General features: G+C 41.6%; 1 protein-coding gene across 1 annotated transcript; it reads left to right on the top strand.

Moving 5' to 3' along the window:
- The first annotated feature begins 2,865 nt into the window (after positions 1 to 2,865).
- adsl (adenylosuccinate lyase) lies at positions 2,866 to 13,178 on the top strand. The gene is made up of 13 exons (XM_048245731.1): positions 2,866 to 3,135; positions 5,738 to 5,941; positions 6,415 to 6,459; positions 6,554 to 6,633; positions 6,795 to 6,966; positions 7,108 to 7,154; positions 7,978 to 8,068; positions 8,389 to 8,458; positions 8,612 to 8,759; positions 8,907 to 8,997; positions 9,117 to 9,206; positions 12,734 to 12,910; positions 13,022 to 13,178. The coding sequence occupies exons 1-13, from the start codon at positions 2,989 to 2,991 to the stop codon at positions 13,106 to 13,108; spliced, it is 1,449 nt and encodes a 482-aa protein (XP_048101688.1). The 5' UTR covers positions 2,866 to 2,988; the 3' UTR covers positions 13,109 to 13,178.
- The last annotated feature ends 285 nt before the right edge of the window (positions 13,179 to 13,463 follow it).

Below are 13,463 nucleotides of genomic sequence, written 5' to 3'. Positions count from 1 at the left end.
TGATGAAATTACAAAAAATACTATTTTATCACTCGGTTAGATATATTGTTCAATTGAATTTCCTCTTCCTTGAATTTCCCCTTGGGGATCAATAAAGTATCTATCTATCTATCTATCTATCTATCTGTTACTATTACTATATTAATAGTAATACTTAGAGCTGCTGAGAGAAAATGACGTAAATCCAGAGATGGAAATGATCTTAACTACCAGTCTTTGCTATCATCTTTTTCATTCACTGTTACACTTGCAAAAAATACATTCAGAGCAAGATTGAGAGCACAACTGACAGTAGAAAACTTTTTTCAACTTTCAAGCCTCTTCTCAATCCTCCACCACTGCCATCAGCTACTTCACTGTCAGCAGATGACCTTGCAACATTTTCACAGAAAGTTGCATTCGTTTTATGTTTACTAGTTTTGTGCCGCAAACACAACAGGATAAGTGCTCAGTTTGATGAGCCCATTAGGAGAGCTTTGCCTTGTGACTTGTTGGACTCTTTCTCTCCTCTTGAAGAGGTTTCTCTACTGCTTCAGCAAAGTCATCCAACAACATGCCCTTTGGATCCTGTCCCGTCTATTCTTCTGCAGTCTACTACACTCAGTTCTGGAATAGTTCCTTCTTCTTTTAAACAGGCAAGGGTTATGTCTTTGCTAAAAAAAAAAGTACACTTCATACAATTGTTAAAGAACTGCAGACCTGTCTCCCTTCTTCCTTTCTTGTTGGCTTTGGACGAAGTGTTCTTCAAGCAAGTTTATGACTTCCTGTATCAGAACAAACTGCTAGACCGTTTGCAGTCTGGTTTCAAGAGTGGTCATTCTACTGAAATTGCTCTGTGACTGAAGCATTGAGAGTAGCTAATGTAACCTATTTACATTTACTGTTACTGTTTAACCTGCGTGGCTCAGCCCTGCACACACCCGGACTCAAACCCGTAAACAGCAGCACCTCAAATCAGGAGTCTGCTCAGTCATCAGTATTAATTATATACCTGCAGCCTTTGATACTGTAAACCAGGGGTGTCCAAACTTTTTGACTCAAGGCCCACATCATGGGTTTTGAAAATTGGCCTGCGGGCCACACAACAAAAAATAATGTGTGTAATATACTGTATATATAGTTTTACATCATTTAAATGACAAAGTAATTTTGTTGTAGAAAATTAATTTATTAAGAAATACTGTTAATTTGATCTTGTTTAATTCATTTGTAAATGGTGCACTGTCACTGTAAGATTCTTGCCAGCTCCACTCAAATATAGCCTACGGCTAGTGCGCCTATGGCTTGTGCCCTCTCACAGTTTATAAGTGGTCAGTAGTGGGATTTCCTTTTAAAAGTTTCTTATTTAAATAGGTAGGCCTATCAATTATCAACAATGTCAAGCCAGCTGGAACCTGCCGCGCTCTCTCCCTCTCGTGCATACGGGCTCAAATGCATTCCCATAGCATAACGTAGTTAAATCTGCTGCAGAAGAGATACTATGTATCTCGATGTAACAAGCTGTTTTGACATTGACATTGTAATCACTCTCTAAGAAGAGTGTAAAGCAGTTTGCAGTCAGAGGTGGGCACAAATAGGCCTACATCAAAAACTATTTTGTTACAAATTAAAAATACTGGCTCATAAAATGTAACAAAATAAAATACAAAATACTGGTGTGAAAAATGTCAGAATACAGAATTACAGAATAACTTCCTGTAAGGTGTCCCGATATACAGAATTAATTAACTCGGTGGAGAAAACTCTTTTCGCATCGGGGAGGTCTTTGCGTCCGTCTCCTTCATTATTTCTGCATACCTTGACGGAAGTTATCCCTGGCATAAATCCTCATGTCAAATCCATTAAGTGGTTTTAATACTGTCTTGTAGTGAGAGGGAACATCAGCTATTAGGTACAGTACTCAAGGTCATGGGGTCAGAGGTCATCTAGTCCATGTCCTAATGTTCTCCCCCAGTATCTTATCTGTATCGTTTTGACACACCTGACAATTCAAGCTCCTGAAGTTTTTTTCAACTTTTAATGTTCTAAGGAGATGATGAAACAGAAAAGACAGACATAATGCTTTTAAGTTGTCTACATGGTGACATACAATTTGCGGCACAAACAAAAAATTGGGTTTACAACCCATGTTGACCATTTTGGCTCCCTCATTTGACTTTCCTTTTAGCTGAATATAGGGAATTGCTTAAGGTATATCATTGGGCACCCACCCTATTCTTATGGAGTAACCCCTAGGCAACAAAAAAAAAACTTTAACCGACAAAACCAGGTTCACCAAGATTCTGGCCTTTGACTCCCAGACTATGATAAGCATATTGTCATGGTTATAGGTATATCTAACTGAGTGGTGAAATTTTGGCTTATTAGACAAAAAATGACAAAAATTACAGAAGTATCTAGGTATTTGAAATACTCTAAATACAATCCCAATCCCTCAAAGTATTTTGTTACAAACTACATTAAATTTGCTCCAATCCTGCAAAATACAAATTACAAAATACTTAGTAAGTAATTAAAATACATATAATTAAAATACTGCCCATGTCTGTTTGCAGTAGCCTAAAGTTACTCACAACGTCGTCTATCGCTAATTAAATGCTCGGCAGGCCGGATCAAAGTGCGTGGCGGGCCGGATCTATGATAAACTAAATGCTCGGCGGGCCAGATTAAAGTGCTCCGCTTCGCGTCGGGGCCGTTTTACAACGTCGACCGTGCATGTGCATTCATTTCTGTGAACAGACCACTATTATCCCCACTGATCTGTGATTATCCCTTTCATATTGACCTTCTGCCGTTGAGTGATATTTTTGACGCAAAAACGACCTTATGTCGTAGTAGGCTACACTTGAACTGCCGTAATCACATACCCATGTGAGGACTGGACATGGGACTGGAGGCTCAAACTGTCTGATGAGAGCAGCAGGCTTGGGCTGGAGTGCGTGTTGTGTTCACAATTTTTGACGGTTTATATTGTTTAACTTCGCAGTCATGGATGCATCTTCAGACGAGTTTATGAAATACCGGTCGCCTCTGGTGTCAAGATATGCTAGTAAGGAGATGGCTTATAACTTCAGTGACAGGAAGAAATTCACTACCTGGAGGAAGCTCTGGATCTACCTCGCCAAAGCTGAAAAGGTTTGATAACCTACTTTGGTCCTGTGCTTGCATGCTTAATGATATTATGATTGTGAACTCGTCTAAACGTTTTCTAGTCTACTGCGGCTATAATCAGCTTATTTGCGCTATAGGTAGAGCTATATTTTGTCTTATTGGGAGTCATGCAGTCTGCGATCATTGGGGAAAGTGTCCAAAGTTTTCGACCTTGAACAAATCATCTCAAGTTCCCATCTTCTAAATATAGTTTAAAGGAGGTCCTTTTTTGCACGAGTAGCACAGTACGAATACAGCAGGCTAATGCTGCAGTTTCATCATAATCACGGGCATTTGCACATTTGGATAGAGTACAATGTTACATTTCACAGGGTCCACCAACAATAACAAATCATGTTAGGGTAGGCGTTGCGTCGATCTGCTCAGATACGCCTTGTGTCAGGCTGGCTTTTCGTTTTTATGTGCAATTTCAAAGAACCAAACGTTGCATTTTGGTCATCACCACCGTCATTGACTGGGTGAACAGGTCCTGTGTTAATGCAGATACAATTTACAAAGTTAAGCAACATGAAAGTTGTTTCACATTTACTGTTAATTTATCTTATCAGGAATACACATGACTGTCATTGATTAAAAGAATGAACAAACCTAAGTAAAGCCACGTGTTTTTCCATTCATCAACACACTGAGTAGGCTATCTCACGAGGAAATAATTGGTGTGGGTTCACCAGTCACATGCCCATCCTCCTCACCCTGTCTTTTAGTAGAGGGGGATGTATAATAAGCTACATAGTGTCCTGCACAGATCTGAGCTGAGGGACACTGGTTCATTTCATCAAAGGTCACTCCTCTTATCAGTACCTTTTCAGAAATGCGTGAGTGAGAGAGAATGAATGAATGTGAATATGTAATTGTTTATGTATTTGTGTGTCTGTTTGAGAGAGAAAGAGACACATGGCTTTTGATTATATGCTATGTGCAGCTCTCTGTATGTCTGTTTTAAAATAGTGAGACTAAATGTCAGGGTAATTGGAGAGTGACCCTAGAGAGGTGAACTTTACCCTTTGGAAATATGTCCCTTGGCATGATGAAACTAACCCTTGTTAGAAGTAAATAAATGGCCTACTGATGAAACCCAGACAATCAAGTGTATAAGGCCTAGGCCTAGAGCAGAGGTTCTCAACCTTTTTGGGGCTAAGGCTAACCAAAGGTCAAACTAAAATGCCAAGGCACACAGACTTATTGATACTGATTATGATGAGTCATACACATTATTATAGGCTATAACAGCTGGGTGTTCATTCTCACATGGCCATATTTCCCCCATACATACAAGTACACTATTGTGGTGACGTTGAGATGTTATCAGCTTCATGAAATCAAACTAAAACAACTTGTTCGCAACTCTCTCGTTCTTGATTATCAGCAATGTCTCAAATAAAAGTTTAAAAAAAAATACCCATGAGAAATATTCTCACCTTATGTCCCTAGTCCTAGTAGAATTTCAGAATGTGATTATTAAGAATTGAATGGAAAAAAAAAAGATGAATTAAAGATCCGAAAGAGAGGCTTGGAGAGTTTGGTGATCTCTTAAACTCCCCTCTCTCTGCTCTTTGATGAGTGAACAACATTATGTTCTTATTATGTTATCATGCACTCATATCATTCCCACCTACCTGACGTCATATCACAGCTTTTTGTTTCGATCCTGTTTCCGCCTTCAAGTAGTGTACATTCACATATTCTCATATTCAGTATCACTTAATTTGCTAGGCTGAATGTAAGCCTAAGTATTCTTGTTACAAGAATACTTATCCCTGTAACATTACATAGAATTGTACACTGAAATACAAATTTTTGTTATGTAGATAACAGTCAATATGTAACATCATGGGGCAGCCGTGGCCTACTGGTTAGCGCTTCGGACTTGTAACCGGAGGGTTGCCGGTTCGAACCCCGACCAGTAACCCCGGCTGAAGTGCCCTTGAGCAAGGCACCTAACCCCTCACTCCTCCCCAAGCGCCGCTGTTGTTGCAGGCAGCTCATTGCGCCGGGATTAGTGTGTGCTGTGTGTTCACTGTGTGCTGAGTGTGTTTCACTAATTCACGGATTGGGATAAATGCAGAGACCAAATTTCCCTCACGGTATCAAAAGAGTATATATATTTATACTTATGTCAAAAGACTACTCAGTAGTCAAGTGTAGGCCAGAAAGTGTATGCCAGATGCAAGGTGTTACGAGGCAGGAAAGCCCCAAGCTCTAAATAACTAGGGGTTAACTAAACTAATGCCTTCCGCAGCGTACAACACAAAAACACAAGCCTAGACAGAACCTAACTGCTCCCTACACGCTAGCCCTACGTGTGGTGCAGAACTTAGTAGTAGGTCCTAACCTTGTGTGAATGCATGTGTGAGTGTCAGCTTGGTCATCAGAGCGGTCATCATCATCATCCCCATCCCCTGCTCTCCTCACCCCACTCCCCATTTAAATATTCCAATACCCCTGCATCCTTAACGTTTTTTCTCTTCTATCTTTACATTCCCTTTCTTATCCTCCTCCCCTCATTCTCTCTCTCTCTCTCTCTGTCCCTCTCTCTCTCTCTCTCTCTGTCCCTCTTTTCGTGCAGGCTCTGGGCCTGCCTATCACAGATGCCCAGGTGGCAGAGATGGAGAGCCACGCAAACGACATTGACTTCGCCATGGCGGCGGAGGAGGAGAAGAAGCTCCGTCACGACGTCATGGCTCACGTGCACACCTTCGCCCACTGCTGCCCAGCCGCTGCTCCCATCATCCACCTGGGCGCCACCTCCTGCTACGTCGGAGACAACACGGTCAGTAACAGAATCACACTGGAGTTTGAACTCCATGAATAGAACTATCGGATAGCTCGGGAATAGAACTATTGAAGAACTCAGGAATAGTACAGAGACTGGATTAGATCTGTCTGTAATTCTTTAAATAGTATAGTATAGTATATATACTTTTTTGATCCCGTGAGGGAAATTTGGTCTCTGCATTTAACCCAATCAGTGAATTAGTGAAGCACAAACAGCACACAGTGAGGTGAAGCACACACTAATCCCGGCGCAGTGAGCTGCCTGCTACAACGGCGGCGCTCGGGGAGCAGTGAGGGGTTAGGTGCCTTGCTCAAGGGCACTTCAGCCGCGGCCCACTGGTCAGGGCTCGAACCGACAACCCTCCGGTTACAAGTCCAGAGTGCTAACCAGTGCTAAATGACAAAGCAAGCCAGGAAACATGAATAAATGAACATGATTTTTCTGTTTTGTTTACATTTTTCTCTTAGGACCTAATTATGCTTAGGGATGGCTTTGACATCCTCCTCCCCAAGGTAAGCACATCTGTCATTAGCCGTCAGCTGTTTGCTGAGTGCAGTACAGTTGTTTGTTGTTTACCTAACATTATCTCCCATCTCCATGTGTCAGCTGGCTCGTGTTATTGATCGACTTGCCAACTTTTCAGAGAAGTATGCCAATCTACCCACCCTGGGCTTCACCCATTACCAGTAAGTATGTTTATAAAGGGCTGCTATAGGGATATGTATATTTTTCCTGTGCTATTTTGTCAAGTCTCTCTCTCTCTCTCTCTCTCTCTCTCTTTCTTTCTCTGCGTCTTTATGGGTCTACTTCTCATGTCATCCCTGTCTTTCTTCTCTTTCTCCTCCAGGCCTGCCCAGCTGACCACGGTGGGTAAGCGAGCGTGCCTCTGGCTGCAGGATCTCACCATGGACATGCGGAACCTTCAGCGCGCTCGCGATGACATTCGTTTCCGGGGGGTCAAAGGCACTACGGGCACCCAGGCCAGCTTCCTCCAGCTCTTTCAGGGGGACCATGACAAGGTGAGGACTTTTGTTGATTGTGTTTGTTCTGTGACTATGGATGGTACTCTTGCACATACGTATATCTAGCAATGTAAATGCTCAACTTTAGATTTGCTTGTATATGAAGCAAATACATTTTATCTAAAATTCTACTTTTAGGTAGAGGATCTGGACAGAATGGTTACAGAAATGGCTGGCTTTAAAAAGTAAGTACTTGTAGAACAATAAGAAAAGTTACATCTAGCTGAGTATAATTGTAGCTTTTTTTATATATTCATCAGCAATCTCACAATTATTTTTATATTAGACCTACACAATGCACAATGCGGCTTATATAGCAAGCTGTTTTGTATATTTGTAGATATCTATTGATAGTAAATTTGATACCACAGATGAAGACCCAGTCAGGCCAATGGTAGGGAAAATCAGGAAATCAGGTTTTTTTTTTTTAAATGATGCGCATCAAAGGAGAGACAGCATGACTTTGCATAAAGATCCACCAACTGCTCTAACTAAGGAAATAGTTAGGGTTTAAGTATCCTTCCAGGCTGATGGGAGATAGAGTTGGTCATCGCATCTTACATGGACCACACTGAATCAAACTTGACTAGTGTCAACCTGCCAATCCAGAGCAGATAGCTACTGACGCAGGGGATGCACCCATGCAGAACAGCAAAACACTGCAAAACCATAATATTCCCCGTTATCTCTAAATACATAGTCACACACAGATATACTGTACACAGGGACAGTACAACACCAGAATGAAATAAAACAGTCATCTCATATGTGGAAAAAGAACACATAACAGAAACATCAGGACATAAACTAATAATGAATATAAGTTCTGAATCCAATACTCTCAGTATTCTATTATGGAAACCACACCATAAGCAAATGAGCCATAATTATAAAGATATAATTCACCTACATCAAGCATCACCTACATCAAAGAGAATATTAGGTATACACGTTCTCCTGATAACATGAAATGATGTCATCTAACCAAATGTGTGTGTCTTGGTGCAGGGCCTACCTGGTGACTGGGCAGACCTATAGCCGCAAGGTGGACATAGACTCTGTTGTTGTGCTGGCCAGTATGGGGGCTTCCATTCACAAGGTAAGCTGGACATACTTATTGTGGCTTCTCGGGGGTCTTGCAGTTGTAGTAGAGTAGAGTAGTAGAGGGCTTCTCATTTTGTCAAGACAGTCATTCACAGTGAGGAAACAAGGCAGTTCCGTAGAGTGTACAGACACACTGATTCAAGAAGGCTTAATTTGTTTTTCTTTAAATCCCATCTTAGAAATAAAAACAAAACTCTGAATGTGGCTCTGGAACTACAGTGAGAATTTTCATCAAAATGACACAGGGATTGTTATAATGCCTGTGTTATAATGCAAAACTTTCAAGTAGAATGTTATGCTTTTTGGCCTCTATAGATCTGCACTGATATTCGTCTGCTGGCTAACCTGAAAGAGATCGAGGAGCCTTTTGAGAAGGAGCAGATCGGTGAGTTTCATTGTTGTGATGTCAGGTCATGGCTTTTTAAAATCAACTCCACTTCTGCTTAATGCATTTCTTACCAACCTCTCTTTTCTCTGTTTCTGTCTGTCTGTCTGTCTGTCTGTCACTCTTGTCACTCACTCATTCGGTCTCTGTCAGGCTCCAGTGCAATGCCGTATAAGAGGAACCCAATGCGTGCTGAGCGTTGCTGTAGTTTGGCCCGCCACCTGATGGCGCTAGTGTCTGACCCTCTGCAGACTTGTGCTGTTCAGTGGCTGGAGAGAACGCTGGATGACAGTGCCAACAGGTACATAGACGCACACACACACACACAAACATGAACTGGCACACACATATAAATGCATACATACACTTGCACTCACTCAAACAAACATACACAAATATCCTTCTTTTTAGGAGTACTTTGACACTCTGACATTCTCCTCTGTCACAGGCGAATCTCACTGCCTGAGTCCTTCCTCACGGCAGACATCATCCTCAGCACCCTTCAGAACATTACTGAAGGACTGGTGGTCTATCCTAAGGTACAGCAATAACCAAGAGTTGTGAGTTTATTCAAAAGTGCTGTGTGTATATATATATTAAGATTGTTGAGCATTGTTTAAATGGTCTTTCTTCATTCCCGTCTCCCTTTCTTTGTTAGGTGATCGAGAGACACATTCGTCATGAGCTGCCCTTTATGGCCACAGAGAACATCATCATGGCCATCGTGAAGGCCGGCGGAAACAGACAGGTATGGAGGAGCTGAGCCGATGTCACATCTTGAAACACACAAACAGACACACACAAACAGACACACACAAACAGACACACACACACTGCTTCGTGCACACATATACATACACCACATACGGTAAAATATATCCTTAGCGTCTCTCTGTGTGTTCTACACGTTTTGAGGTGTTAGTTATTTACTTGTCATACCAAGCTACATGTTTTGGGGTGTTTGTTATTTACTTGTCATACCAAGCTACATGTTTTGAGGTGTTAGTTATGACCGCCGCGCAGCGAAGCGGCGTTCATGGGGGGCCTTACAATAAAATAATTTATGTGTACATTTAGTGACGTACACCAACAAGGATTCCCGGGACACTGAAAGACCGGGGTACACAAAACTTGGTGGGCATGTACCCCCACATGGATAGCATAGAACCGTCATTCTTCGTTTTGATCTGTAGCCCCCGCTGGACTGGACCCCCCGAAAGGAGGGTAGGGCAGACACAGTTCTCTGTGAATATCTTAAGAACTGTAGGGCCTAGGATGACCAATTTTTTCCGTATGTTTGCCTCCAGGGGTCATGTTAACCCATTCCATGTGCACACATGTGCATAAACAGATACACACGCACACACATACATTTACAGTAATCATACGTATGACACCTACTCACACAGTAGACATATGTACGCATGCATGCACATGCACAAACACACATACGCAGGCAAACACACAAGCACGCACATACACACACACACCCACACCCACACACATAAACATAAATTTGTACATGCACACAATTCAAGAATTTTTCCCGTCATCTACTCCCTGAATTTTTGGTCATTGATACCCGGGACACCGAACCACCGGGGTACATGAAATTTGGTGGGTATGTAGCCCCACTAGACTTTTTACGGAAAATTTCATTTAGGTCCCGGGGACCACCACCCCCACAGCCCCGGGCTGGGCCCCCGAACAAAAAAAAAAACAGTTTTTCCTAAATAACTACCTGAACCGTGGCACTGAGGATGAAGAATCTTTTATGGTATGTTGGTCTCAAGGGCCCACATCAACCTGGCTCATAATCACTCATTTGTGATTTGCACCCCCACCCCCCGGTAAAAAATGAAAATGCAATATTATTCTGCTTTAATTGCCCCTATCTTCAGTTATGATGTTCAGAACTGCACCAAATTTTATGTGTATGATTGACCTGGCATTCTCTGGGGGTATGCCAAGTTTCGTAGAATTTCATCCATGGGGGGGACTAAAAAAATTAGGTTATGTGTACATTTAGTACACTCATTGGCCTGTAAATGGCGGTGCACACATATACACATGCACACACACAGGCACCCACATACTATCGGTATTAGAACGGCCTATACATAATTACAAATTCAGTAGGATTAAAAGAAAGCCAAAATAAATATTCATCATCATCATCATGGCTGCATTTTCAGTATTGGCGATAAGTAGTCGTTTGTCCACTAGATGGCGCATCGTTGCAGTGAGACGTAATTTTGTTGGAAGTTAAAAGTGGGTTGGAAAAAACAATGGACGCTTCCTAGAAGGACTGTAATTTACCGCAGCGGACATCTAATAAGGATAGGACGATGTTCACATGAAGTGTAATTCCCATTTCTTCTTGAAGCCGAAATAAATCTGAGGATGTTTATCGGACATGCTTGGTTTTTACTGCAGGTACATTAATCTTGTAATATCAATAAGGACCTAGGTAATGTTACCGTTAGCGTTGGTTGAGTGATGGAGGCATTTCATTGATTGCATTTGTAGAAAACTATAAATGCGGTTATACCAAGCAAATTGATAGCAGCACTGTTTGTGTCTTTCGACTGTCATTTATTGCACGTGCTACAAAATCATTCTGTGCAATGGAAGATTTACCAACGTTACACCGGTCTGATACAGTTTTGCCTATACATGCGTGAGACTGAGCCGCCTGTTTATTTTGTTTTGTTTGTTTGTAAGTGCGTGCATGGTGTGAGAGGGGAATCGATGTGCTTTGATTACAGCTTGGTAGTTGTAGTCTTGTGAAATTAAAAGCACGCGGTGTGTGAAGTATCCAAACAATGACACCTTAATTTCATTATGGCTGCTTTAGCAACACACCTTAAGCTACTGTGTAGTGGGTCCCATTTAGAAGTGGCTACTTCATTCAAGCGCTTTCCTTGACTCATGGAGCTGCGTGAATGTTATTACAACTTTTAAGCCCGCGATATGACAGTTTAAGTCCGCTTGATACTGTAAGGCGTGTAAGCCATTGGTTTCCAAAGGAGATTTTATTTGTGTCGCCAGCATAGCCTATTGACAATTTATGTTGTAAATAGGCCTACCTTATAATCCTACCTGTAGCTTAGGGAAGCTAACAGCTTTCTATTACCGTTTTGTCATAACTCCCTGATGAATTTTTGCATTTAGAATAGCCAGAGCGTGTATATCTCAATCGGAAAATTAAACAATATCGGTGCCTATGGACTAGGCTGGGTGAACCCAGCCTGATCTGCCGCCGCTATTTTTTTTTTTTGATTTCTTAAAAGATTGAGCTTGGTCTGATGAAAGCCAGACTAGCCATGGACCTCAGTTACACAATGCAAGGGAACATGAATCAGCCTATATTTTACGCGAACAATAACGGACAAAAGCTCTTCAACTTTGGCCCGTTAAAATGTGTATGAACAGTCTAGCGGCGCATTTCATCAAGGTCCATTTGGACATGTCAGTTATTTGCACCACTGGTTAGATGTAAAACAGCATTTCGTTTCAGACTAGGCTACTGTTACTTAATTTGTGCATTAACAATAACGTTTCAGACTACTGTTACTTAATTTGTGCATTGACAATAAAGTATTACATGAACTAAAGATGACTAAAATCTTATGTAGAAGAAGAAACATTCACAAAAAATCCATCCATCCAAAATGACCTTTGTTTTGATAGCTGTTGAAAACGGCATGGAACTGACAGAGATGTTTTTGTTTATAAATACATAAAAAATAAATAAATAAATAACATTATGCTGATACCTTTTGCTTTTCCCAAATACAATGTAGCCTACAGGTGTTGCAGTTGCAATGGATGAACTGTGATGAACTGCCCTACTTGTGATTGTTTAGAGATTTTAAAGGTTTTATAACAATGCTACATCTTCTTTGGCTATTCTACAATCTATTCACCTTTTCAGCACCAGTAGGCTACTTTCTGTGCAGCCGCACACACACACACTCAGGCATGCCAAACAAGCATACACAAAAGTTTCAAGAGTGGGGGATGGAGTAAAATATGGAGACAAATTGAAGTGTGATTTATTTTCGCGGAACGGATGTACAGGACTGAGCGGCGGTCATTTTGTACCGCTATGCGGTACATCTAGTTATTTACTTGTTTTTAGTGTTCATCATTAACAATAACTGATTCTAATGTAAGTCTTGTCTTTTGATTCTCTCTCTCTCTCTCCCTCTCTTTCTCACACACACACACACACACACACACACATTCACACACATTCACACTCACATACAGGATTGCCATGAGAAGATCCGTGTGCTGTCGCAGCAGGCTGCAGCAGTGGTAAAACAGGAAGGGGGTGACAATGACCTGTTGGCTCGGGTCAAAGCTGACCCCTACTTCGCCCCAATTCTTGGCCAGCTGGACGCCCTGCTGGACCCCAAGACCTTCATTGGCCGTGCACCCCAACAGGTGTGGACAGACACACAGAGACACGCACAAATGCACGTGGCTACATGCTCATACAGTCAAACGTACCTACAACACGTGGATGCAAACATTTCTCTCTGTTCTGTCTTCTAGGTTACCAGATTCCTGGCAGAGGAAGTGCACCCCATTCTTGAACCATACAAGAGCAAGATGGATGTAAAGATCGAGTTGGAGCTTTGAAGACAGTCACATACACACAAATCATAAACAAACATATGATCAAACTTCAACCAATAAATGCTAAAACCAACCTCCCATGATTTGTCTTTGAGTTATTGTTATGAACTACTGTGTAAGGCTTCACTAATTAATTACTTACAAAGCTCTGAATGGCATAGCACCTTCATATATCTCTGAGTTTTTAATATCTTATCAACCACAAAGGATCTTATAATACTAATTTTATAATTGTAGGCTACCCAAAGTGCTCCACAAGCAAAGTGGAGCTTGAATTTTCCCTTGGGGATCAATAAAGTATCTATCTAAGTGGAGAAGCTGCTTTTATCCATTATGCCCCAAAGCTATGGAACACCCT

The sequence above is a fragment of the Alosa alosa genome, chromosome 6 (genome assembly GCF_017589495.1).
Source record: "Alosa alosa isolate M-15738 ecotype Scorff River chromosome 6, AALO_Geno_1.1, whole genome shotgun sequence".
Taxonomy (NCBI): Eukaryota; Metazoa; Chordata; class Actinopteri; order Clupeiformes; family Clupeidae; genus Alosa; species Alosa alosa.
This window is presented reverse-complemented; position numbering and strand designations above follow the sequence as displayed.

Excerpts from the sequence above, each read along its gene's own strand:
- adsl (XM_048245731.1), top strand. The coding sequence starts at position 2,989 with ATGGATGCATCTTCAGACGAGTTTATGAAATACCGGTCGCCTCTGGTG. Across the intron at positions 6,967-7,107 it reads TTCAGGGGGACCATGACAAG|GTAGAGGATCTGGACAGAAT; the intron begins GTGAGGACTTTT and ends TTCTACTTTTAG. Across the intron at positions 8,998-9,116 it reads GACTGGTGGTCTATCCTAAG|GTGATCGAGAGACACATTCG; the intron begins GTACAGCAATAA and ends TTTCTTTGTTAG.